Source organism: Mus caroli, chromosome 11, assembly GCF_900094665.2.
Source record: "Mus caroli chromosome 11, CAROLI_EIJ_v1.1, whole genome shotgun sequence".
Lineage (NCBI taxonomy): Eukaryota > Metazoa > Chordata > Mammalia > Rodentia > Muridae > Mus > Mus caroli.
The window spans coordinates 82914316-82940414 of NC_034580.1; the positions used below are offsets into that span (position 1 = coordinate 82914316).

The 26099-nt window shown below is 48.9% G+C and overlaps 1 protein-coding gene across 2 annotated transcripts in view; it reads left to right on the forward strand.

Moving 5' to 3' along the window:
* Rnf43 (ring finger protein 43) overlaps positions 1–26099 on the forward strand; it is a 72810-nt gene that overhangs the window by 37839 nt on the left and 8872 nt on the right. The window contains exons 1-2 of one of the 2 annotated variants that reach the window (XM_029483266.1): positions 207–1130; positions 17874–17996. In XM_029483266.1, coding sequence (XP_029339126.1) covers positions 1062–1130; positions 17874–17996 — 192 coding nt within the window. In that variant the 5' untranslated portion in view covers positions 207–1061. Of the gene's footprint in view, positions 1–206; positions 1131–17873; positions 17997–26099 lie in introns of those variants that run through there. The other variant, XM_021175822.2, reaches the window with a different exon arrangement.

The following is a 26099-nucleotide window of genomic DNA, read 5'->3' on the forward strand; positions in this document are numbered from 1 at the left end:
GAGTCAAGAGCTCCGGGGTACTGGTTAGTTCATAATGTTGTTCCACCCATAGGGTTGCGGATCCCTTCAGCTCCTTGGGTACTTTCTCCAGCTCCTCCACTGGGGGCCCTGTGATCCATTCACTAGCTGACTGTGAGCATCCACTTCTGTGTTTGCCAGGCCCCGGCATAGTCTCACAAGAGACTCTCAATTTTATTGCCAACAAATTAAAGTAAAAATACGCAGGCTTTTATCAAATCACTGGAGAGCAGTTGGTTGGCCTTTAGGTCTCTCCCACTCCTCCAAGAAAACTCTTGTAAAGTTCTTGGTTCTTTCACTCTGTGCTTCCCTGTGTGGTCTACCAAGCGCCCTTAGCTTGAGTCTATGAAGTCAATGGGCAGGATCCAGTCACCAGCTCAGAGCTCACTGTGTTGTCTCTTCAGTCTTGAGATAACCTTTGCAAAGTGGGTGGCGCTAATGAGAAGAGAATAAAATAGCTAATGGGGGATTATAAAGCACTTTGCAAATATAAAGGCAATATCAAAGCTAAATAATAATCTTAATTTAGGGTAAAGAGTTCCATTAGCAGAGAAAAACATAAAGAAGGACAAAGGGTAGTGGCGCTTTGTACCTGAGTAACTGTGCAGATCAAAAGTGCCGTATTGATCGCCATTGCCCTGTGAACTCTCCAACCTAAGAATTTGGCTCCCCTCCCTGACTCTCAAAGGACCTCTACCCACTCAGTATGCCCATGGCATTTCTCTGAGTCTCCTGACCAATGTCAACAGGAACTTCTGTTTGGGGCCAGCTTGATCACTGAGTAGAGTCCTCTTCCAGTTACTGGTTACCAGCTCTCGGTTATCTTCTCAGTATCTCTTAACTATCTGTGCCTGGCAAGAAAATAGAGAGGGTTGAGCAATTAGGAAACAACAGAGAGCTCAGAGTCCACAAAACAAGCTAAGGGATGCTTGGGATATTTGTACATACATGTGCCTTCTGCATGAGGTCACATATAGACACCCTCCAGGCTGGGTGGGCTGCAGGCCCTTGGGAAGCTGAAACAGAGGCTGGCAGTGGTGATCATGGGCTTCATGCATATCAACTTTTTTGAGTATAAAGGAAAGAGAAAGAAATTAATTCATCTCTCACAGGTAAGCAAAAAAGACTCCGTTGGGTGAAAAAATTCGGAATAGTGCAGGGACCGAACTGAAGTTCTCAGAGCTTCCCCGTGCAGACCACTGGGCCTGGGTGTCATAAAATGTTAGTAGGATTGGAGTTCACCCAAGACACTCAGCCAGCTAAAGCTAAAGGCTGTCCCTGTGGGAAGCAAGAGCTTCTTTGGGGCGATGTTAAAGGGATGTTTTCTAAACTGATTTAATAGTATTTAAGTGACTTCTCCTTCAAGATAGCTTTCGGGTCAAATCTGGAGATTTCTCTTCAGGGCCCCAAATGACAAGAGAGTGCTTCCAAGCCGGGCGTGGTGGCACACGCCTTTAATCCCAGCACTTGGGAGGCAGAGGCAGGCGGATTTCTGAGTTCGAGGCCAGCCTGGTCTACAAAATGAGTGCNCGAGGCCAGCCTGGTCTACAAAATGAGTGCCAGGACAGCCAGGGCTACACAGAGAAACCCTGTCTCGAAAAACCAAAAAAAAAAAAAAAAAAAGAGAGTGCTTCCAAAGCGGTGGACAGAGACCAAATTAGTCTAGGCATGCGTTCCACATTCCTCTAATCTCAAAGTGGACCTCTCCCTCTCTGAATTTGCATTTCCTGTGCTACTAGCATGTGGCTTTAAGACCTTGTGTGCATGCGTACACAGGGCGGTAAATAATAGGCTTCAGAACGACTTGTTGGTGAGCAGAGCCATTTCTTTGATAGGTGTTGGTTGGGGGGTGCTTTTTGCAATGTTGCTTGGTTCCCCACACGGATCCTGAGAGAGGACTAGGTCACTAAGAGGAAGGTCTTCCTGGAAAAGGTGAGTCTTTTTCACAGGAATAGAAGGCATGCTGGGTAAACGGAAAGGTGAGAACTCTCTCTTTTTTTATGAGGGCCAAAACTGTAGAGCTGACTTTGAGTTTACAGGGAGTCCATAGACCGCATACACGTGCTTGTTGTATAACAGTAACAGCCCTCCTGGAGGTCAAGGCCAGACTCCAATGTGGAGGGTTGGAGAGGTTTACAGGTTTCTGAAGAGAAAGCAGGAATCTGAAAAATAGTCATTTCCTGATCAAATGAGAAGGCGCTCACCAAATTCATGTCATCTGTTTGTCCTAACACCTGCTTATGCTTGGCATTGTGCAAGCAGTGACATGAGGCCTTGCCTCTGACTCTGAGGGACTCAGGATGTACTCTGCAGGAAGGAGAACATGACTAATATTTTATTGAACACCTACTATATAACCAGGACCTCTCATAGAGGAAATGGATATGGGGAGGGGCCGAGGTGGAACGCTGATTAATACTAACAGTTACTTAAGAATTTTAAATAGGGGGTGGGGAGGTAGCTCTGTGGTTAAAGTGTACGTGCTGTCCTTTTAGAGGACCCAAGTTCAATTCCCAGCAGCCACCAAGGTGTTTTGTAACAGCCTGCGACTCCAGCTGCTCCAGGAGATCCAACGTCTTCTGTCCTCCAAGGATTTTGAATGGATTAGATGCAGAGCCCAGGGAAATAAATGGAATGTGCTCAAACCTAGGAACGAGGAGCTGGTCAGGGGACAGAGAAGGACCTTGTTCTGAGGAGTTGAGGACAAAAACCAGTGTAAGATTATGGGAGGTTTGGGCTCACAGGACATAGTGGGGGTGCCATTTGTCCCTGATCAGTAAAGGAGATAGGGCAAGGCCCTTGGAAAGTGAAAGAAAAGGGACTTTAGTATACAACAAACTTTCCCATCATACTTTTTAAATTTTTTTTTTAAAGAGACTTACTTTAGAGGCTGAAGAGGTGGCTCAGTGGTTAAGAGCACTGACTACCCTTCCAGAGGTCCTGAGTTCAGTTCCCAACAACTACATGGTGGCTCACAACCATCTGTAATGAGATCCGATGCCCTCTTCTGGTGTGTCTGAAGAGAGTGACAGTGTACTCACATAAAACAAATAAATCTTGAGAGAGAGAGAGAGAGAGAGAATGGGGAGAGAGAGAGAGACTTTAATTTGATTTAATTTTATGCACACGGGTTAGCATCTCTGCACCGCGGGCGTGCAAGGGCCTGTGGAGGCCAGTAAGAGTATGTCTGCTTCTCTGGAACTACAGGTGATTAAGTAGCCACCGTATGGGTGCTGGAACTGAACCTGGGTCTTTTGTAAGAGCGACAAGTGCAAGTGCCCTTAACCCTGTGACATCTCTCCAGCTGCCCACCATATACTCCTGTACACATGAGATAAGACTGCTTTTCTGGTCTTATTTCTCCTTAGTTCTTAGAATTCTACCATTTAAAAAAAAATCAAGCAAACAAAAAATCCTACTGGGCTGGAGAGATGCCTCAGTGGTTCCGAAGACCTGAGTTGAATTTCCAGCACCTACACCAGGCAGCTCCCCAACCACCTAGCTCCATGGGGATTTAACACCTCTGGCCTCTGAGACCACTTGGGCAGGCCCATGCACATAATAGCTATCTTAGGGAGTGTTAAATGAATGAAAACATCTTGCGTATGTTACGTTTTAGTTCCTAGGAGCTAAAGAGATGCTGTTAGACATCTCTGAACTACTCAGAAGATGGACACTGGCTGGTTCAATTGCTGTGATATCCAGGCACCAACGCACATAGAAAGACCCAGTGAAATGCTGAGCCCCAACCAAATGGCATCCACACCCCAGGCTCTCCCAATGCCATCTCGCTTTTGTCTTGATTCCATGTCTGGAAGGTTATACTGCGGGTGAGAATAAGGCATCTACTCTCCAATGTTGTCCCTGCAGCTGCCAGCGCTCTGTTTGCTGTGTTCTTTGCTGGCAAATCATTAAACAGTCCCCCCAAGGCAGGCCTCTTCCCCCAGGGCCACCCCCTGGACAAGGAATCAGAGCTGTGGTCAAAGGCTGTCGGGCTGGAGCCTTTGGGCTGTCTCCAACACAAGCCTTTCCTGGCCATTGTCTCTTCTGAACAGAAGCCTCTTTGGCCTGATGTCAGCCTCGCAATAGCTTTGGAGGGACACTAGCATCGGAGTTGGCTGGTGACTTGAATAATTTGTGTGTATTTCCTCCTGATGTAATTTGTAAGTGCAACTACCCTGTGTTCCATCTATTGTTTCTTTAGTGAAGCTCAGGCCCATCCTGCACAGTTCTTCCCTTCTGAATGTAAATGTGATCCACGATACCGCCCAGGAGTGGGGAGACTGGGAGCAACCAAGTTTGAACCACAGAGTGTTACCCGTCCCCATTCAACAGATGGCATCTACACGATGGCCTGAGAGGACTTAGTTGCACGGGTCCATTTGGAGACAGCACCTGCCCCTCTGAGCTTTTTCAGCTACAAAGGAAGCTGGCTGTAGACCAGCAGCTGGAACGAACGGAGCTGGAGACTAGGCTGGAAGACACTGAACGAGAGTGAAGTTGACCAGTTAAAGTTAAGCCCTTTCACCTGCTAGCACTGAAGCTCTGCTCACTGGTGCCACCGGAAGTTCAGATGAGCCTCTGGAACATTTAAATAGATACACTGGTTTCCTTGGATTTCATTCATTTCTTTTTTTCTTTCTTTTGTTTGTTTGTTTATTGCTGGTTTGGTTTGGTTTGGTTTGGTTTGGTTTGGTTTGGTTTGGTTTGGCTTGAGACAGAATTTCTCTGTGTGATTTTTGGGTGTCTTGGAATTCCCAGAGATCTGCCTGCTTCTGCCTTCTGGAATTAAAGGCCTTCCCCCCCCACCCCCCACCCTGCTCTTTTAGTATTTTCATAAGTAACTGTCTTGGGCCTTTTAAACTTCAAAGTCTTCTTAACCATTTTGTTTTGTTTTGTTTTTTTGAGACAGGGTTTCACTGTGTAGTCCTTGGCTGTCCTAGAACTCTCAACTGTAGTCTAGGTTGGCCTTGAACTCACAAGGTCCACCTGCCTCTGCCTCCTGAGTGCTGGGATTAAGGGCGTGTGCCACCACGCCCAGCCAAAGTTTTAACCTTAATGATGACTTGGAAGCAAACACCACCTACTTCCATCACTTTCTATATTCCTACCACCCAGGACCTGAGTATGTCCAGAATAGAAAGAGTGAAAGCAGAAGGCAGACCATGGCGAAGCTGTTTGGAACAGTCTGTTGGGTTTTCTTTGCCTCAGAAGGGCCTGGGCAAAGCTTCCAGAAGCTTTCTTCATCTTGGAAATGAAAGGATTGAGATTCTCCCCTAAAAACAGTCACTTGACTTAGACCTTGGCTTCCCTGCAAAGGGCCTCCTGGGATAGGGCTGAACAGACCTCACAGGCCTCGGGGTTGCTTTCCGTACCGCAGAGTCCCAGGATTGTGTCAGAACTCAGCCATCTGCAGGGCTTCGTGGGGTTCTTGGAGGTTGAGTCTTGAGTACTTCACCTGGTGAAGGATGGGTGTCCAAATCACGTGACTAGGGTGCCTTTTAAGAAGTGTGTGGCCGGGTGTGGTGGCGCACGCCTTTAATCCCAGCACTCAGGAGACAGAGGCAGGCGGATTTCTGAGTTCGAGGCCAGCCTGGTCTACAGAGTGAGTTCCAGGACAGCCAGGGCTATACAGAGAAACCCTGTCTCAAAAAACCAAAAAAAAAAAAAAAAAAAAAAAGAAGAAGTATGTGTGCATGCCTGTGCATGTGTGTGGTGGGAAAAGGCCACTCTGTAGCCCAGATGGACCTCAAACCTAACCATTCTCTTGCCTCAGGCCCCAAGTGCCCAGCATCTTTTAAGGTTTTAACCTTTGTGAGCTTCAAATATAGTATTTTTTCTCAGCCTTCAAGATACTTGATGTAACCACTGAGTCTTGATAGGCCCTTCTTATTTACTCATACCTGTAACTTCCTAGTGCCTCTGTACCTGGAAGTCGTTCCTAACAGAGAGGATGTTCTGAGAATTGTGGTGGGCACTTTTGTCTTTGTGCCAACATGGCTACAAGCCGGTCCCTTGAGGCTGATCCTTTTCCTCCTCCTTCCCCTCCAAAGGTCTCCTGTTCTCAAGCTCACTATGTACCTGAGGCTGGCCTTGAACTCCTGATCTTCCTGTCTTTGTCTCCTGGAGTGCCACCACACCCAGCTTGTACATAGGGCAACGACTCTTGTTTGGAGGATACTGGTTGTTGTTGTGGTTGTGGTTGTTGTTGTTGTTGTTTTGAACCACCACAGATTGCCTTGAACTCGATGAAGCCAAGGATGACTGAACTGGTGATCCTCCTGTCTCTGCCTCCCAGAGTCCTGGGATTACAGGCATATGTCACCATGATTCGTTTTATATGGTACTGGAGATCACACCTAAGGCTTTGTGTGCACTAGGCATGAACTCTACCAATTGAGCTACATCACCAGCATCTTGTGTGCAGCTTTTGACAAGACTAGAACTCATGGTTATTCTCCTGCCTCAGCCTACCAGTTATAGGGATTATATGTGTACTTGTGTGGCTTCTTTCTGGAGGCAAGGGGTCTTTCTTTCTTTCTTTCTTTCTTTCTTTTCCTTAGCATACGAGTAGAGAGCTTTTTTGAAATCTTCCTATATAGTCCTAGCTGGCCTGAAAGTCACTATGTAGAGTGGGCTAGTCTTAACCTTGTAGCATCATTCCTCCTGCCTTTGCCTCCCGAGTGCTGGAATTGCAGGCATGCACCAGCATGCCCTGCTCAGCATGGTTTCTTGATGCGCTCAAGAGACAAGGTAAAAAGAAAATGTAGCAAGCTGCCGCCAGCCTAACATGGCACAGTTTTACAGCAAACTTTCTGTAAGTCCAAGATGTTAAAATAATGATTAAAAAACCCCAGGGTGTAGGAGATGCATGGGCCGTTAGCAGAGCGGCTTATCATCAGTGTCTGTCTGTGTGCCTATGTGGTGCACCTTTTACAACTGTCAACTCCGTGGATTTATTTCCATCAGCATTACCGGGAACGCTAGGATGGGCTGCTCTCCCGTGTAACCTCCATGGCAGACTCAGTGGACCGCTGTCACACGGCAGTCAGCAATGATGGGAACATCTTTGTGTGGGTGTGTGACTCAGTAATGGCATAAGATCTGCATACGGAGTGGCGGCTGAGAGCTCCCCCTCTGCCCTGACCCTGCCACATGGTCTTCCCTTACATTCAATGCATTCCTGAAGCAACCCCAAGCAACCAGCTCCTGTTTCTTCTGCTTTTGAGTCTTACACACACACACACACACAGAGAGACTAGGCACAGTATGGGGTAGGAAAACCCCACCGAAGCTGTTCTCACATCAAGAGGTCTAATTACATCATGGAGCTTTGACATAGAGATAGGGACAGATACATTTTCACATGGAAGAATGAGGTCTTTCCTAGGGGATGAGGGAGCCGGCGGGTGGGGGCAGGTGGGGGGGGGGGGAAGACAGCCCAGAAGAACCATTGTTTCAGTCTGAGCTTCTGTGACCTCTAATTTCAGGACACACCTTTCCCATCCCAAACTAACAGGGACTATTCACGGGAAAAGCATCTCTGCACAGAGTCTGCCCTTGTTGTGGCTAGAAGCAAGCCACACTGTAGTAGTGCCCCCTTTAATCTCAGCACTTGGGAGGCAGAGGCAGGCAGATCTGTGAGCGAAGCCAGCCTGGTCTACAGAGCCAGTTCCAGGACAGCCAGCGCTACACAGAAGAGCCCTGTCTCTTAGGGGAGGGGTGCTGTAAGAAGAGATGATATTAAATCCTATCAGGAAGAAGGAAGCTGAGCCTGGGAGGCCGAGTGCAGAGAGAGGCCCAGAGGCAACAAAGCAGACAGATCCAGGCTCTGGCTTGCTGAGTGGAGAAGCCTAGATTCTGAAGTTTTCTTGCCCAGTTGCCTGTAACTGCAGCTCTGTGAGGAGCTATTCACATGGGACTGGGGCATACACCTCTCTGACTTGTAGTCCTGGAGGCATGGTGATACAGACAGGGTAGAGACGTAGTCTAGAATGTAACCTCCTTTAACTAGAGTTCCATTTTCTTCTGTGAAAAAAAAAGCAGGTTTGTCTTTGAGGTAGGGTCTTGTCGTATTGCCCAGGCCCGAGTGACTGATCCTCCCACCCCATCCTCCCAAGCAGTTGGAACTGTAGACCTGTGCCACAGCAAACTGAAAGCAAGTTTTGAAGATCTCAGAGAGGCAGGATCCAGGCTACACATTCAGCAATTTGTATCCCCTTTGTAAACTATATCCAGTTCATTGCTTCCTTTGTTTAAAATTATTTTATTATTTATGGATGTGGGTGTTTTGCCTGTGTGTATGTATGTGCACTACATGTGTGCTTGGTACCCATTGAGGCCAGAAGATGGGGTCAGATTCCCTTGAACTTTAGTTACAGGCAGCTGTGAGTCACTCAAACCCAGGACCTTTGGAAGAGCAGACAGTGCTCATAACCACTGAGCCATCTCTCCAGTCCCGTTTTCTTTTCATTCTTACACCAGGCCTGTGATATGTAAAACTGCAAACCAGACAGACTGCCTGTGAACAGCCTTCCCCTCTTCGGCCTTTCCACTTTACTAGTCTATTTTTGCTCAGCTGGTCTGGTCTGCCCTCTCACTCACTAGCATCTCTGCTCCATAGGGAGCTTCCCTCCCCGCCAACATGATCTTCTGTAGCTTTAAAGAAGTACACAGTGTCCAGACAGGCCGTCCCAGCGCTTGAGAAGTAGAGGCAGGAGGATCATCCAAGGCTAGCCTCAATTACATAATGAATCTGAGGCCAGCCCAGGCTATCTGAAACCCTGCCTCAAAACAAAACACAATAAATAAAATATAAAACGAAGAGAAACCCTTCTTGGCAAATTCCCCAGCATTTCAACTTCACTGGGGAACTCTGCCTTCCCAGAGACGGGTTCTCATGGGAACGAGAAACAGTTCCCAAAGTTTCCAGATCCAATCACGGCTAGGATCTAGTCTGCAGCAGGTGAGCATCAACCTCTTTAAAGAGAGGGCCAGGTGAGCAAACCCGGAGCCTCTGTGAAGTTGCTGCAGTGTGGGAGCCAGGAGAGCCAAACCCACAGGCTGGGTCTGCTTTCCCCAGCCACCAAGCAGCAGGAGCCTTAGTTTATGACGCTGGTGTGTCCTGCCGCCCGAGATAAAAGTCAGGCAGTTCTAAGTTCAAGTAATGGAGGTAGCACTGCTCAGGATGATTATAAAACCTGCAAAGAGGAAGTAGGGAGAAGGGCGCCTTTGATGTCTGGCCAATGCTCCCGATTACAAAGGCAAAATTGTAGCGGGGCGGTGAAGTTACCTGTCCAAGGCCTTGGGTGAAGGTCTGAGTGTGGAATCAGAGAACTGAAAGATTATTGCAGCAGAGGTAGGGGGGAGGAGAGGGCCAGGAGACAAGAGAGAGTGCAGAAGGGTTTGCAAAAGCCCACGCCCAAGAAAGAGGAGGAGAGAGAGATGCCCGAGGACGAACTAAGACCAGCAGTAAAGTCCAGAGCTCAGCGCAGCCCTGGAATGCCCTCAGTGGGGCCGTAATGAGGTCACGTGGGAAGAAGGCGGGCTGGAAACTGGAAGAGCTCGTTTGGTGGGGTTTGCTGGGCTGAGAACAGGAGGGAAGTGACCGAGGATAATGAGCCGTCCCAGACTGTACCTGGCAGAATGCTAGCTTTGAGAGGCACTGTTGACCGCCAAGGGAGGAAGGAGTCATAAAGGGCTTTGTCTCTTCCAGGAATAAGAAGAGATTATTATTGCAAGGACAATAATAAAGCCAGCTCCCGTTTAATGGGCACTTGCTAGGTGTTGGTCTGTGCCGAGCACTGACTAGTCATTATCTCTAGTCTTCGAGACTCTGAAACAAAGCAGGAAACCAGGAGCTAGGAGCTCTGCTCTACACCTGTAGTCCTAGCTACCCCAGAGGCTAAAGCAGAAAGGCCACTCGAGCCCAGAAGTTCATGGCAATCCTAAGCAACATAGCCATACCATGGCTCTTAGAACAAAAGGATTTTAACAAGAGACATGCACACACACGCGTGAACACGTGCACTAGTTTACATGGCTTTGCCAAGGGGTTGTGTGTGCAAAGGCAGTTCGAAGCTTGAGTGATCTGCACCTGGCAAGTATTCCCCCTGACTTCTCCCTCGTGGTACCTGTAGCACAGGTGCGTCCTAACTCATGGCCTTCCTTAGGAACACACCAGTCGCTAATCCTTAATTTCCTCCAGTTTCTGGGAGCCCCGCCCAGCCATGCCCTCACCCTCACTGGATTTAAAAGCTCTCATCGTCTAGTGTCGCTGAAAGAATGGGCGGGTGCACACTTTCCTATGTGTGGTTAAGGAGCCCCTGTCCCCTAGATCTGTGGTCTCCCCAGGGGCCCTCCTTTTGGCTGGAAGGCCTGGAAGATGTCCCCCCAGAAACAAGCTTCCTAGCTAGGTACTGAAGAGTCTTGGTGGGAACGACTGGTTTCCATGTTTCATCCGAGGGCACTTGCAGAGCTCCCGTTGTAACTAAGTCACACCATGAAGAACATGGCAAGTGTGTTTCTTACACTACTGAGGAGACTGTACAAGAAATGGCACATCTTCTGTTCAATCTGATTCCAAGGCCCTATCTCTCAACGTGAGCAGACGTGTGGTTCAAGAGAGCATCCCTTCACAAAGTAGCACAAAAACCTGGGGGTTTCTGAAACCTAGACTCGCTAGGCAACCCTCTGGTACCCAAGCTCATCACCGCAAATGTCGTATCCAGTCGCAAGTGCTCTTTGAGATGAGAGGAGGAAGATCCAGGGCTGTAGCTCAGAGAAAAGCATTTGTGTCGCACGCACAAGGGTGCTGGGCCCCATCTCCAGCACTGAAGGAAAAGAAAGGTTTAGATATATTTACTGTCTGCAGATGTGGCTCAGTCAGTAAAGTGCTGACCCAGCAGCATAAGGCCTGGTTCCACCCCAGCCCTGAGTCAACCAGATGTTGGGGCGCATGCCTGTAACCTCAGCACGTAGGGAAAATCAGAAGTGCAGTCAATCCTGAGCTACTTACTGAGTTTGTGACTAACCTGGGCTACATGGGACCTTGTCTCAGAGAGAAGGGAGAAGTGGAGGGAGAGAAAGCAGAACAATCTGAATGGATGCTTCTCTGCTGGGACCAGTCTGTGCGCATCTATTGTCTGGTCATTCTGCAGGGGCCAGACTCCTCCTGGGGCCCAGGCTTCAGCTTCCCACTGCCAGTGCATCTAGGTCCTGCCCAGCCCTTTAAGGTTCTGGAGCTAGCATCCTCCCTCCACACTCCCACTTTCTTCTGCCTCCAGGATGCCTCAAAGAGGCACTTCCTCAAAGAGGTCACTTTTCTTCGCCAAAACCAGGAAGAGAGGTCGTTAGCCAGCACTGGTCTTTGGCAAGTGTTCCTGAGGCAAGGAGATGGAGAGAAGAGACAGGAAAGGAAAGGAAAGAGAGAAAGAGTAAGAAAGCTCTTGTCACTTCTTGGTCCTCCAGTTCCAGAGTCTCCTCTCAGCCACCCCTCTCACCAGCCTTCCTCAGAGCAGCCATTGCCAGGGTCTGATGCACACGCAATTATCCATCAGCCATCTGGTTATAGACCTTCCACAACTATTCAGCAAATCCTGAGTACCCCATGTATGGCAGGCACTGATAGGACAGTGGGAGGCTGGATGGGGCGGGGCAGGTGTCTTGGGGGCTGGGAAGAAAAGACAGCAGACAAATGCACTACAGTGGGGTTAAGACTAGTTAGGGAAATGCAGGGCAGATTGGCAAATGCCAAAAATGTGTTTAGGGAAGTGAAGCAGGTTGTTATTTTTGGACATGGTCGCAGGGAGGAGGTGTATAGGAAGAGAGCAAACCATGAGGTGCGCCCAGTCCAGACACAGCCTTTGAAAAACGTGTCCGTGTGGCTGTCTGTGTGTTCTGTGCAGGCTCACACACATGATTTGTATGTGTGGGCACGTGTGCCACACAGTACCGCGGAGGTCAGACTTTGTAGAGTTAACTCCTACCTTTCTGTGAGTTCCAGGGTTGAGGCTCACCCAAGTGCCTTTACCCACCAAGCCATGACCCCTCCTCCGGTCCCCCCGACCCCCCCCCCAGCCCAGGCCAGGCAGTGAAGAGAACAGACTTCATCCCAAGAGCGTCGTCGAGGAGCCTAGTGAGAGCTCTCCATAGAGACAAGCATGCTCAAGTTAGTGCTGAAGCCACTCTTGCCACTGCATGAAGGGATGGGTGGGATAAGGCAACCCTGGTTAAGTTTCTAGTAACTCAGGGCAGCAATGGCCGTGGCAGGTGTAACTAAGGAGCTGGGCGAAGCTGGAAGAAGCCGGAGTATAGAGGTCGTCAGGGGACTGAATTGTCGGTCTCCTGAGTTTCGCACCTTATGATGAACCTGGAACAAGGACTGATGGTTGCTCTATGCCTGGGGCTGCAGGAGAGGGTTCTCCAGGGGAGCCACAGTGAGAAGGATCCGGAGAAGAAGCATTTATACAGAACTGATCAAATCTGGAGAATGTCTTTCTTTCTCTCTTTCTCTCTTTCTCTCTTTCTCTCTTTCTTTCTTTCTTTCTTTCTTTCTTCCTTCCTTCCTTCCTTCCTTCCTTCCTTCCTTCCTTCCTTCCTCCTTCCTTCCCTTTCTTGGTTTTTGAGACAGGGTCTCACTACATGGCTCTGGCTGTCCTGGAGCTCACAGAGATCCTCCTGCCTCTGCCTCCTGAATGCTGGAAGCTGGGCATTTTGTTGATTTCTTATGTTGTGGTCATAAAAAGAGAAAGAACTATAAGAATATGTTCTGGCGGGGTGTGGGGAAGGGGGTGTCTCAGTGGGCCCATGCCAAGGCATCCCCTCCCCCTGAAGTACCAGACACACACTGGTATAGTATAGAATAGAGTTTATTTAGGACATGGGGAGGGGAGTTAAGAGGGTAGCAGAGGCAGAGAGAGGCAAAGAGAAGGAGAGAGTAGAGACGCAGAGGCTGGCTATGGCCACGTGGAGAGAGAGGGAAGGGAATGGGAGAGATGGGGCGCAAGGGGGCAAGAGAGCAAGAGGCTAAGAGAAGGGGTCAAACAGCCACTTTTATACTGGGCCAAGCCTACCTGGCTGCTGCCAGGAACTGTGTGGGTGGAGTTTAGACAGAATACCAGCTTCTTACATGTTGACATTTGAAGGAACTGAGGAGACTGGGAGGTTAGCCCCTAGCTGGGTGGCATCATGCTTCTGACCCCTGAGAGAGAACACTGGGAAGTCAGTTATAGACTACACAGTGATGCAATCAGGCTTGAGCCGGCTGGGTTTGAGGTATCTCACTTAAGATCCTTCCCTCAGAAGGATCTAGAGAGCATTTGGACATAGGGATCTAGAGAAGATGAGGCTGTGGGTCGGTTGGGTCACGCACAGCCCACCCACTGGGTAAGCCCGGTGGTGGTGACACACGGCTTTAATCCAGCACTCCAGAAGGCAGAGGCACGAGGATCTCTGAGTTTGACTCCAGCCTGGTTTATAAAACAAGCCCAGAACAGCCAAGGCTACACAGAGAGGCCCTGCACCCCAAAACCCCTGCAAAAAAAGAGTGTGTGCGGATAGACAGCACCTAGGACAACATCCTGGGGTCACCAGCATTCTAGGGACTTTGCACTTGGGACTTTTGATTGGCTGGGCACGATGGTGCACACTTAGCTCAATACTTGGGAGGCAGAGACAAGGAGGCTTGCTGCAAGTTGCTGGTCTACATAGTGAGCCCTGGTCTCAATCAATCAAACGAACAAATGGAAAAGACTCCATATAAATTAGTAAGGCAAGTAATTTGGTCTTAAGTTGGGGGGAAGATAGCAAGCTTTCAAAGTCAGATGTAAACATTTACAAACAGGTGCTCACACTGTAGCTCAGGCTGGCCTGAAACTCATTATGTAGCCCAAGCTGGACCCCATTGGTTTTCCTTCTGTCTCAGCCCTCAGTGCTGTGACGGCAGGCCTGCGAACCTGGGTTCAGCATCTTCATTTGTTTCGCCTTTTCCCCTTTAATGTATTTGCTCCGAACTGGAACTAACTGGCTTTATATAGACCAGGCTGGCCTTGAGCTCACAAAGATCCGCCTGCCTCTGCCTCCTGAGTGCTGGGACCAGCTGCGTCCTCACAGGGGACCTTACTTAGCCAAATTTTGGTGCACGTGTTCCTCATCTTCAAAGAAGGGACAACAGCTTTCTACTTCATAGTGATCTGCAGGTGCTTTGAACGGTCAGTGCAAACTATTACCCTCTTCATGGTCACTGTTGGCCCAGTCAATGGGGGCTGACCCTGCATTCATAGTGATTCCTATGACAGCAGAGAATGGAGTCAGGTAAGCTAAGTTGTAGTCCTATATGACCTTGACTTCATGTGCCCCAGGTGGCAGTGCCTGTGTCTCTGTGAGATAGGGCCTGAAGTCCTGAAAGGCAGGGGACACGTAAAATGGCCAGCTGCCCCTGGTTCTCATACCCTTGGTTGCCGGTTCAGAGTCAGACAATCTGGTGACTTCTTCTCTAGGTCCCCCTCCCCTTCCACCTCGCCAGGGGCATCCCCCAACAGCGTTGCTCTGGCCAGCGATTCTGAGTTAAGGCTGGGGACAGAGTCTTGGGTAAATATTTGTAACTCTTCCCCTTTCCTGATCCACCCTGTGCTCAGTGTGAGGGGGTCTTGGGATCTTAGAGCGCTGGCCTATGAAGGAAGGGCAAGCTAGTCAAAGCAGTGCACTTCTGGGGCTAATTTCTATGCCCTAAGAGTCTCTGTTGTGTCTGAGTGGCCATGTCTTCCTCTCCTCCACACAGTTTCTCTCTGAATCACCAGGGGACTCCTCCTGTGTGAGCCTGTGGTCCCTGCTGCATTCTTTCCAGCCTCATCTCCTGCCATCTCGTCATGCCTGTCCCATCTTCCTAGAGTCCCACCTCAACCTGCAGCTTCCTTCGCTGGAATGACCTCTCCACCCCACTTCCTCTGTTGGTCTTCCGGATGGACACCATTAATCAGTCCCCAGCAAGGCTACTGAGTCACCCTTAATGGCAAACGCTCTCTTCCTTATATGGAATTATTAGTCTCTGTTTCTTGCACACACCCCCCACGGTCTCTTGGACACACTAGCATCACGTACACACTAGGTGGTGTGTTTACATGGCACGGTGGGAGACTTCCAGCTTGGTCGAATGAAGAGATGAAGGGAAGGTTGGAGATGGCTTAGTCAGTTACAGTGCTTGTCACACAAAGAGAGGACTGGAGTTTAACTTCCCCAGCACTGTGTTTAAAAAAGCTGGGTACCAGCTAAAGAAACACCACTCGGTTCAGAACGCTGGCCCCTCTTGCAGAGAATCTGTGTTTGGTTTCCAACACCCACATGGCAGCTCACAGCTGTCTATAACTCCAGCTTAAGGGATGTGATGCCCTCTTCTGGCCTCCTCAGGCAACAGGTACCCAAGTTGTGCATGTTCAGGCAGCACTCATATATACAAAATAGGAATATAAATCTTGATAGCTCACGCCTTTAATCCCAGCACTTGGGAGGCAGAGGCAGGTGAATCTCTGTGTCTGAAGCCAGCCTAATCTCAGATCGGCATGGTGGTGTACACCTGTAATCCGAGTACTGAGGAGACAGGGAGCCAGACATAGGCAAGTCCCTGGGGCATGCTGGCTTAGCCTAGTTGACAAGCTCCAGGCTCAATGAGAGACCCAATCTCAAAAAGTAAGGTAGAGATTAATGGGTTGATAATTCCAACATCAGTCTCTGGGTATTGTACACATGCACACAAAATTGAGCATGTATGCACACACACACATACACACACACACACACACACAAATGGGTGCATGCGCATATGAAATGAATGGATGGATGGTTGGATAGGGAAGCTAAAGCCAGTGTATTCACCGAAGAGGGAGGTCAGCCTCATGCCTTCCATTTTCTGGAGACAAGAGCATATATAACCTTTTTCCAACACTAAATGTCCATTACCACCAGTCCAGTAATCCTTAAGTTCTGGAATCCCGGAACCCCTACCCAAAGTTTTTATTATCAAGGCTACGATGCAAAGCAAGGTAGTCAATATTGATTACAGCCTCTTCCGGCAGCTTGCTTGATCCCATGATGGGCACACACATGCAAAGTGAGAGCAGCAGGGACAAGCATACAGAGTTAGAAGACACAGGACAGGATCTACAGAACAAGAGCTATTGGGGCAAACCAAAGAGGCATCGGTAGCACCCGGCACTGCCTTGGGATCAAGGGCAGAAGGCGCAGATGCAGCAGAAGGCACAGATGCAGCAGAAGGCGCAGATGCAACAGAAGGCGCAGATGCAGCAGAAGGCGCAGATGCAGCAGAAGGCGCAGATGCAGCAGAAGGCAGGCGCAGATTCAGAGGCACTCAGCATCCGCAGAGTCTGGCACCTAGAAGCAGGGGAGTGCTCTCAGAGCTTAGAGGTTTGGGAGCAAGCAGAAGGATCAGGAATCAGCAGACACTGTGGTCAGGAAAGGGGCGGGCTCTATTTGGTTTGTTTGGAGGGGTATGCCTTAAGGTTCCTATAGCTATTTGACAACAGGTTCATTTAGGTCCCCGCGGTGGTACCTCTCCTTCCCTGCCCCCATCCCCTCTACCTCCAGGACCTCTGAAGTGACAAATGATGATTTCTATTTAATATGAAGCAATCTAGTAGTAAGGGTCACCCCTTTTGAGATAGGATAGCCCCAAAACTCACTATGTAACCCAGGCTGGCCTCATTCTTTTGGCAAACTTTCTGCCTCCTGAATTTGGAGTCAAGGCCATCAGCCACCATGCCTGGCTAATGTCTGTTGTTTTATAGTACCAAGAGACGTGCCACCTCAGGGCCAGGAAGATGGTTCAGCAAGTAGGGGCAGCCTGAGAACCTGAGTGTGCATCCCCAGATTCCAAGACAGAAGGAGAAAAACAGCTCCTGAGACTTGTCCTCTTGCCACCAAGTGCACACCACAGCACATGTGTGCCTTGCCCCTGCCTGTCACATGCACACACAATAGTAATAAATTTATTTTTTTAATTTCTTTAAGATTTATTTATTATGTAAGTACACTGTAGCTGTCTTCAGACATACCAGAAGAGGGCATCAGATCTCATTACGGATGTTTGTGAGCCACCATGTGGTTGCTGGGATTTGAACTCAGGATCTTCGGAAGAGCAGTCTGTGCTCTTAACCACTGAGCCATTTCTCCAGCCATTTTTAAAAATTTTTAAAGAAGCCAACCTAAGGGGCTGGTGAGATGGCTCAGCGGTTAAGAGCGCCGATTGCTCTTCCAAAGGTCTTGAATTCAAATCCCAGCAACCACATGGTGGCTCACAACCATCTGTAATGAAATCGGACACCCTCTTCTAGAGTGTCTGAAGACAGCTACAGTGTACTTACATATAATAAATAAATAAATAAATAAATAAATAAATAAATAAATAAATATAAAAAAAAAAAAGAAGCCAGCCTAAGTTGGATGTGGTGGCCCACTCCTTTAATCCCAGCACTCCAGAAGCAGAGGCAGGAGGATCTTTGTGAGTTCAAGGCCAGCTTGGTCTACAAAGAGAGTTCCAGGACAGCTACGGGCGTGGTGGCCCTCACCTTTAATCCCAGCACTCGGGAGGCAGGGGCAGGCGGATTTCTGAGTTCGAGGCCAGCCTGGTCTACAAGAGTGAGTTCCAGGACAGACAGGACTACACAGAGAAACCCTGTCTCAGAAAACAACAACAACAACAACAAGCCCAAACAAACAAACAAAAAACCAAAGGCCAACTTGGAACCTGCCTAGAATACTATAGCTGTGTTTGATTCTTGTCCATGGCTCACAGCTGCCTGCTAGAGCTTGTCTAACCCAGATGTCTGTCTGTCTCTCTGCAGTCTCACCCCCTGTACCTGTGCAACGCCAGTGACGATGACAACCTTGAGCCTGGGTTCATCAGCATCGTCAAGCTGGAGAGCCCTCGACGAGCTCCTCGCCCCTGCCTGTCACTGGCCAGTAAGGTAGGGCCTCATGCCACATTCCTCTGCTGCATCCAGCATGGGCCGTGAGCACCCCTAGTTCTCGTTCCCTTGTCTCAAGAATGATAAGCCCACTGGGCAGTGGTGGCGCACACCTTTAATCCCAGCACTTGGGAGGCAGAGACAGGATCTCTGAGTTTGATGCCACCCTGGTTAACAGAGAGAGTTCTAGAACAGCTGGAACAGGACTATACAGAGAAGCCCTGTCTGGGAAAACACCCCCCCCCACACACACACACACATACAAAAAAATAAGAGAGAGACAATGGCAATACCCTTGAGGCTGGAGAGGTGGCTGAGCTCAGTGGTTAAGAACTCTGGCTGTCCTTCCAGAAGATCTGGATTCAATTCTTAGCACCCACATGATAACTCACAACCATCTCTAACTCTCAGTTCCAGGGACTCTGGTGCCCTCTTCTGACCTTCACGAGCACCAGGAACACAGGTGGTACACAGACAAACACACATTCAGGCAAAAACACCCATACACATAAAATAATACAAATAGTTTTAAGAATGCTAAGCCTTCCAGGTAGTTGGTGGCCTTTAATCCCAGCACTTGGGAGGCAGAGGCAGGCGGATTTCTGAGTTCGAGGCCAGCCTGGTCTACAGAGTGAGTTCCAGGACAGCCAGGGCTACACAGAGAAACCCTGTCTCAAACAACCACCACCACCACCAACAAAAAAGAATGCTAAGCTTGATTCTCTCAAGTTCCCCCAGCTCATAACCCATCCAAGAGAGGTAGAAATGCATGCTTTTGTCCTTAGTCAACCCACCAGTCCTAGAACTTTCTGGAGTTTCATCCCAGCATGAGCTCTGACCCCACCCCTGCCCTCTACTCCCTCACCCCACTCCACCTCTTAGAAATTCATGAGGATTTTCCCTTCCTCAGTACAAGAACAATCAGGGGACGTAGGGGGTGGGGTGTCACTTTGTTCCATGCCTCGGAAACATCTGAGCCCCCTTTCCCATGAACAGCGAAGTGGAGCCTGGCATGATGGCACTCGCCTTTGAGCCCAGCACTCAAGAGGCAGAGCCAGGGTTACTGAGTGTTGGAGGCTGCCTTGGGCTGGATAGAGAGCACCAGGTCAGTCAGCGCTGTGTAAGAAAGCCCCTACGCAGACAGGGAGAACGGAATACTGCGTGGAAGGAAGCCACCACTCTCCGCAACAGCCCTTACGCGCTTCCTGTGAGCTTTGTTACTTCACTGCAAGATCCCTTGCACAAGGGATGTGTGTGTAAATTAGGGCTGGGGATCCTGGCTGCACCAGGCCCTGGGTTTGTTCTCTAACATTGCCCAAAGCCAGGCTTTGGTGCTTATATAATCACAGCCCTCCGGGATGAAGGCAAGACAATTAGAAATTCAGTCACCTCAGTCACACACTGTGAGGACAGCCTAGGATATGTGAGATTTTGTCTCAAAACAAAAACAAGAACTCAAAGAAGCAAACAAAAATATCTCCCACTAAAATGTCAGTTAATTGCCACACTTTAAAAAAAAACTGAAGATAGGCTGGGCATGGTGGCGCACACATTTAATCCCGGCACTCAGGAGGCAGAGGCAGGCAGATCTCTGAGTTTGAGGTCAGACTGGTCTACAAATTGAGTTCCAGGAAAGTCGGGGTTACACAGAAAATCCCTGTCTCAGGAAAAAAAAAAAAAAACTGAAAATAAGCCAGAGGGTAGTGATGCAGGACTTTAATTTCAGCACTTGGGAGGCAGAGGTGGGCAGATCACTGAGTTCCAGGACAGCTAGGGTGACACAGAGAAACCTTGTCTCAAAAATAATAAATAAATAAATAAATAAACGCTTAAAATAATTTAAAATGTTAGAACTCAGGAGACTATAGCAGACAGATCATAAGTTTGAGACCAGTCTGGGCTACACAGAGAAATGTCTCCAAAAACCAAACTAAGCTAACCACTCAAGCAAAGCCCATGAGAGCCTGACTGCTCAGCAGCGCTCACCGCACCGCCTCCTGTCTCATGGATGCAGTTGCTCGACTTTCCTAAGTTCTCTGGGTTGCTGGCCTGCTACCTGACACCTGGGATCCTTCACTGAAAATGACAGTTACGGTTTTCTGTATAGCTTACGTCTTACCCAGGAGAACATGGACCAGATCCTTTGTATTTATTTTGGATTTTGAGAGAGAGTCTCACTCTGTAGCCCAGGCTGGCCTCTGGCTCTCCTCCGTAGTTCTGCCAACTGGGGACCCCCTGAGCACCTGAGCCCACAGAAAGCCTTTCTCATTCACAGCACCATAGGCCACGGGCCACAGTCCTTTACAGCTGCAGATTTTCTTCTGACTGGAGCCTCCCTACTTCTGGGTATTTAGTCTCTCCTGCTTTACAAAATCTGGAGAAATGTTTGTTCAGGAAGCACGGGCTCAGCGCTCGCTCTGCGGGAGTAGCAAGCTGGGAGCGGACAGGGACACGTGCTTATTCTGGAAACTTCACAGAAAGTGAGACACCTAACTCTGACTCTCCCACCCAGCGCACCCGACTTCCTTTGATGTTTAAAACAGAGTCTCCTGGTTTAAACGTCCCTGTCCTGCCTCCGCCTCTCCGTGCTGGGGTTGCAGGTGTACAGCACCACACCCAGCTTCCTGCAGTTGTTTTAACACAGTGTCTGGTTAGACCAGGAGCTACATTAAGACCCTGTCCAAAGAAAAGTAAAGATAAAACAACATCAGAAAGCATGTTAGGGATTTTTCTTCCCCTTCCCATCTCCCTCTTGCACAGGCCCCCGCTTGCTCTGGCCCAAAAGTTTGTGGTGTGTGTGTGTGTGTTTTGGGGTTTTTGTTTTTTGTTTTTTGGGTTTTTTTTTTGTTTTTTGTTTTTTTTGTTTTGTTTTGTTTTTTTGGTTTTTTTTTTTTTTTGTCTCTCATTATGGGTGGTTGTTAGCCATCATGTGGTTGCTGGAATTTGAACTCATGCCCTCCAGAAGAGCAGTCAGTGTTCTTAACCACTGAGCCATCTCACCAGCCCCATGTTAGAGATTTAAAAGAGCACCTGGCTGCTATCCCTGGTAACCATAGGTCCTGTTCTTCCGTGAAGGCAACCCTTACATAGTGCATTAGACTTTTGGTGGAAGTGGCAAAATAGCTACGAGAACAATTTAAGAGAGCGGGGGTTTATTTTCTGCTCATTTCTTCAGAGGCTTCAGACCATAGTAGACAGCTTCAGTGTTTCTATGCCCATGCTGAGGTACCCATGGAAGAGGACATGGTGGATAGAGAAGCTCATATTATAGTGGCCCAGGAAGCCCTGCACCCGTGTGTGCCCAGTCTGTGGAATGGTACTGCCCACATTAGGGCAGGGCTTCCCCTTTAATTAAGCTCTCCAGAAACATCTTCACAGACACATCCAGCAGTAGGTACCCTTTCCTAATCCCTTAGGTGCTTCTCAGCCCAGTTACACTGCCGGTCAGGGTGAGCCATCACACCTGGCTTCTCTCTCACCGCTAAGGGAATTGTCCTTTCCCAAGCGTGCCAGTCAGGTCCCATCACCTGACCCAGCCAAATGGAGTGTTCCTAGGAATCCCAGCTCAAAAGAGGTGTGCAAACGTCTCAAAAATCTCACAGGCCAAACCAAAATCTAAAATACTTACTTTTGTTTTGGCTTTATAGAATTTTCTTAAGTTCAGTGTTTTGATACAAATTATATAATACACACACACACACACACACACACTATGGTTCCTAGGAAGTGTAAGGGAACGATAAGGCCTTTGATAAAGAAAAATATTGAAAATCACTCACCCAGGTTGGTTTCTGTTCTGTTTTCTCTTAATATTAATGGGAAGTCAGGTGTGGTACATGTTCATAATCCTAGCACTCAGGAAGTAGAGGCAGGAGGATTAGAAGTTCAAGATCATTCTTGACTACAGATCAAATTAAAGTCTAGCCTAGGATATATGAGACCCTCTCAAAATTAAAAAAAAAGGGGGGGGGAGGGCTGGAGAGATGACTTAGTGATTGAGAGCACTGATTGTTCTTCTAGAAGTCCTGAGTTCAATTCCCAGCAACTGCATGGTGACTCACAACCATCTGTAATGGGATCCAATCCCCTCCTCTGGTGTGTCAGGGACAGCACACTCATACACGTAAAATAAAATGTTTAAAAATGAATAAATGAAGGGGGAGGGAGGAGGGAGGGGGAGAGCAGGCCGCATCCCTGGCAGAACTGGAGCGCTAGAACAGGTGATGGGGGAGTGGAGCTGCTAAGGAAGCAGACACCAATCCAGGTGCCCGTGGCAGGAGCAGTCACAAGACTCAGCAGCCACCCTTCAGTGTGACATATACTCTGGCTTGCCCATCTGAGCTGGGCTTTGATTCCTTATCTGTGAAAGGGGAGTAGTAATGGGATTTATACATGAATAACCATGAGGATAGTTTTAATTAATTAATTTTTTATGGACATCAGTGTTCTGCCTGCATGCACATCTGTGCACCATAGGCGTGCACGCTTGGTGTCTTCAGAGGCCAGAGGAGAGCATCAGATCCTCTGCAACCGAAGTTATAGATGATTGTGAGCCACCATGTGGGGTGCCAGGAATTGAACCTGGGTCCTCTGAAATAGCTGCCAGTGTTCTTAACCACTGAGCCATCTCTCCTGCCCTAGTTATGGGGATCTAAAGGGACGGCCCAGATGCAAATGCATTATTCAGTGCCAATCGTTCAGTAAATGATGACAGTGACCATGCTGTTGTCTCACACAGCAATCACCCTTCAATACCCTTCAGTGCTGCTGGTTTATTTTGTTTCATTTTGGTTTGTTCTTTTTGGGGACTGGGGATTCAATGCAGAGCCTTGCTCACTCCAAGTGTATGTCCCACCACTGGACAGACTTCTCTTGTGTGCTCTTACAGTTCACAAAAGCTGTCTTTTTCTATCTTACCTTCTCGCTCTTCTCTGGAACCCTCACCATAATTCTGTTTGACTTTTCCGTTCTTGTGACTGCTCCTGCCACGGCACCTGGATTGGTGTCTGCTTCCTTACAGCTCCCCTCCCTCATCATGGCTGGACAAATGGGAGGAATCAGACTCAGACACACGCAGCTGGGTCCCAAGATGACCCCTACCCAGTGGTTAAGAGAAGGGACTCTCACGCTGGACATGGTAGCACACACCTATGATCACAGCATGCAGGAATGCTAAGTCAGTAGTAGGACTGTGGTTTGAGGCTAACCTGGGCTACATAGTGAGACCACACCTTAAGCCAAAACAGACCAGAAAGTAGGTATTGTAGAGGCTGAAGTTCTGGATGCTCACAGCTGTCGCCATGTCCACAGACACAGTGTCAGTGTCCACAGATCCTCTGAGTCTTGGGTTCCTGGCTGTCTTAGGGAATCCTAAGGAATAAATGAACTTACATATACAAACCATATATAACCGTTGATATAATAGCTAACAGCATGCACTACGCATACGTGTAAATCCTTTACGTGGACTAATTAATGTAGTCATCACAGTAGCTCTCTGCAGCAGGGTCCGTTATTGTCCCAGTTTACAGGGAGGAAAATGGAAGCCCGGAGGAGTTGCCCCAAAGTCTCACAGCTAATAGCGGGAGTGGAGTTGTGATTGGCACTCTGGCACTCTGGGAAGGGTAGCTCTCAGTGAGAAACATACACCTTCTCCTTCCCTCTGCCCTTCCTCAAGGGCAGCCTGGCGCCACTGGGCCTGTGGAATCTTTGCAGCCTGACCCAGCTCTGTAAAGGCAGAAATCCCTCCCTTTAGCCTTCCTCCCAGCAGATGTGGGGCTTTGGCCAAATGAACTTTCAACAGGATCTTCTGCTAAGGCTGTGATTTTTGGAGGTGCCAGGAGCAGGTTGAAGAAGGCCATTTCCACCATCAGAGGGGGCTGCTTCGATTTTGTCTGTTTTTTTTTTTTTGCGTTAAGCATTTGTGTCGAATTGGGACCAGGTAGTAGAAGGAAGAACATTCTGAAGTGAGAAATGTTCCTTTCATTTATGCCCCAGAGCAGTTGTTCTCAATGTGTGGGTCTTGACCCCTTTGAGGGGTCAAATAACTTTTTTCACAAGGGACACCTAAGACCATCCTGAATAGCAGATACTTACATTACGATTCATAACAGTAGCAAATTTACAGTTATGAAGCAGTAACAAAATTACTTTATGGTTGGGGGGTCACCACAACATGAGGGACGGTGTTAAAGGGTCTCAGCAGTAGGAAGGTTGAGAACCACTGCTCTAAAATATGTTGTGAGCATTATCGGTTTTTTGTGCATGGGGAGGTCTTAACCTTCTGAATGCCTTGGCACCTCTGGCGTAGTAGGCACTGTTATATAATGGATAAGCAGATGATGTACAGAAACAGCCACTGTGCTCTGTAGAGGAAAATGTAACTGCTGTCTAGTGGATCAAGAGACAGGATTTCGGCTCCTTCTATGCACACCCTGAATTGGCTCCTGGTGGAGCCTTGCTTGCTTGCTGGCCCAAGGTATCCAGAGAGGTCTCTGCACTGTCTTTCTAAGCCTGGGTTTCTGGTTGTAGGACCTTACCCATCCTTTCTGTCTCCCAGGTTCTATACCTCAGACACTCCGTAGCTCCTATTCTTGGGTGCGAGTGGGCAGGGGTACAGAAGGTCCCGGCTGAACCATTACTCATCCCTAAATCTTGCTTTCTGTCCCTAGAACACTGGACTCAGGAACCCACTACCAGAAAGTCCTGTTTATTTTCTCCTGTTGGCAAACTCTCCCAGTTCTTTGATCACTTTTACAACTTTATAATTATAGGCTGTAATGGGCTAGGGTGTTTGAACTTCATCAGTGATTGCTTTCTACCCCTCCTACCCCAATTCTTCAAAGAAGTAAGAATATCTCCAAAGAAGGGAGTCCCCAAGCCAGGCCACACTGGGCCTAGAATCTTGGGTATGGGAAACTTGAGACCCTGAGACTCTTGTTCTGTGACTGCTAGGGTACCTCTCCCACTCCTCAGCCATCCCTGGACTGACATTACCAGTAGGATCACCCCTAAAGGGGGGGTCAGGGGGGTGCTTCTCTTAGCTACTTGAAAGCCCTGGTTTGCCAGACCCTGAAGGTTTGTCTGGAGGACCTCAGCTGGGCTGGTCTTTCTGGGAGGAAGTGGTTGATAGACCTGTGAAACTGCACTTTCTCAGTTTCTTCCCCAGTCCATTGCAGAGTCCAAGAACTTCCTCGGGGCTTGGGGTGGGAGTCAATTAGCCTAGGTAGGCCCTGTAGAGGGACCAGCCCAACTCCCTGGAGCTAGAGAGAGGAAAAGAAACTTCTCCTAACCAAAATAACACACACACACACACACACACACACACACTCAACCTGCTTAAATGTTTCACTGCCCTCTCCCTGTCCCCTGCCTGCAGGCAACTGGATCTGAGGGGCCCACTAGCCCCTGCCACTGCTTGGGGACTGGGGAGCAAGAGAGTGGAGGACAAAGCTGCTCCCAGTCTGCCTGGCAGGAGACCTGCCCCAACAGGCTCTCCCTGGGAAGACAGCATAGATCAAAAGAACTGGGAGTGTGAGTGAGTCCCAGCCCTGGCTCCTCTTCTTCCTGCCACTGTGACTTGCAGAAGAGTTAACTCCTTCACTGCCTGCAGGAAGGCCTCAGAGATTCAGCAGGGTCCCTGGGAGGGAGATGGCACCAGAGGTGGCAAGCTTTCAGCCTACAGTCTGGGACGTCCTTCACAGCGCCTGTACTTGACAGTTGGTTGTGGCTGCTTCTCTCTTATCTTTCTCCTCTCACCCCCTCACAGGCCCCCAGGTTCCCTCCTCTCGCTCTGTCTTCGACTCTTATCGCTGCTTCTGCTGCTGCTGCATGGCTGGCTAGATTGTGTTGCCTCAGACAGGCCCTTGGAGCCCTTGGTGACTGAACATGTGTACCCGTGCACAGGCGTGTCCTTGCAGGAGCAGCCCTTTAGTCCCTCTTCAATCTGCCCACCCTAGAGAAAGAGATCAAGCACTGGACAAGCACTCTTTAAGGCCCTGAATTGGAACCAAAGAGCTTGGAATGCTAGGAGGTGGCAGCGGGAGAGCACCCCTGGGTGACACACTGATGGGGAGACCTCCTGTGGTGGTCAGAGCTGTTGTC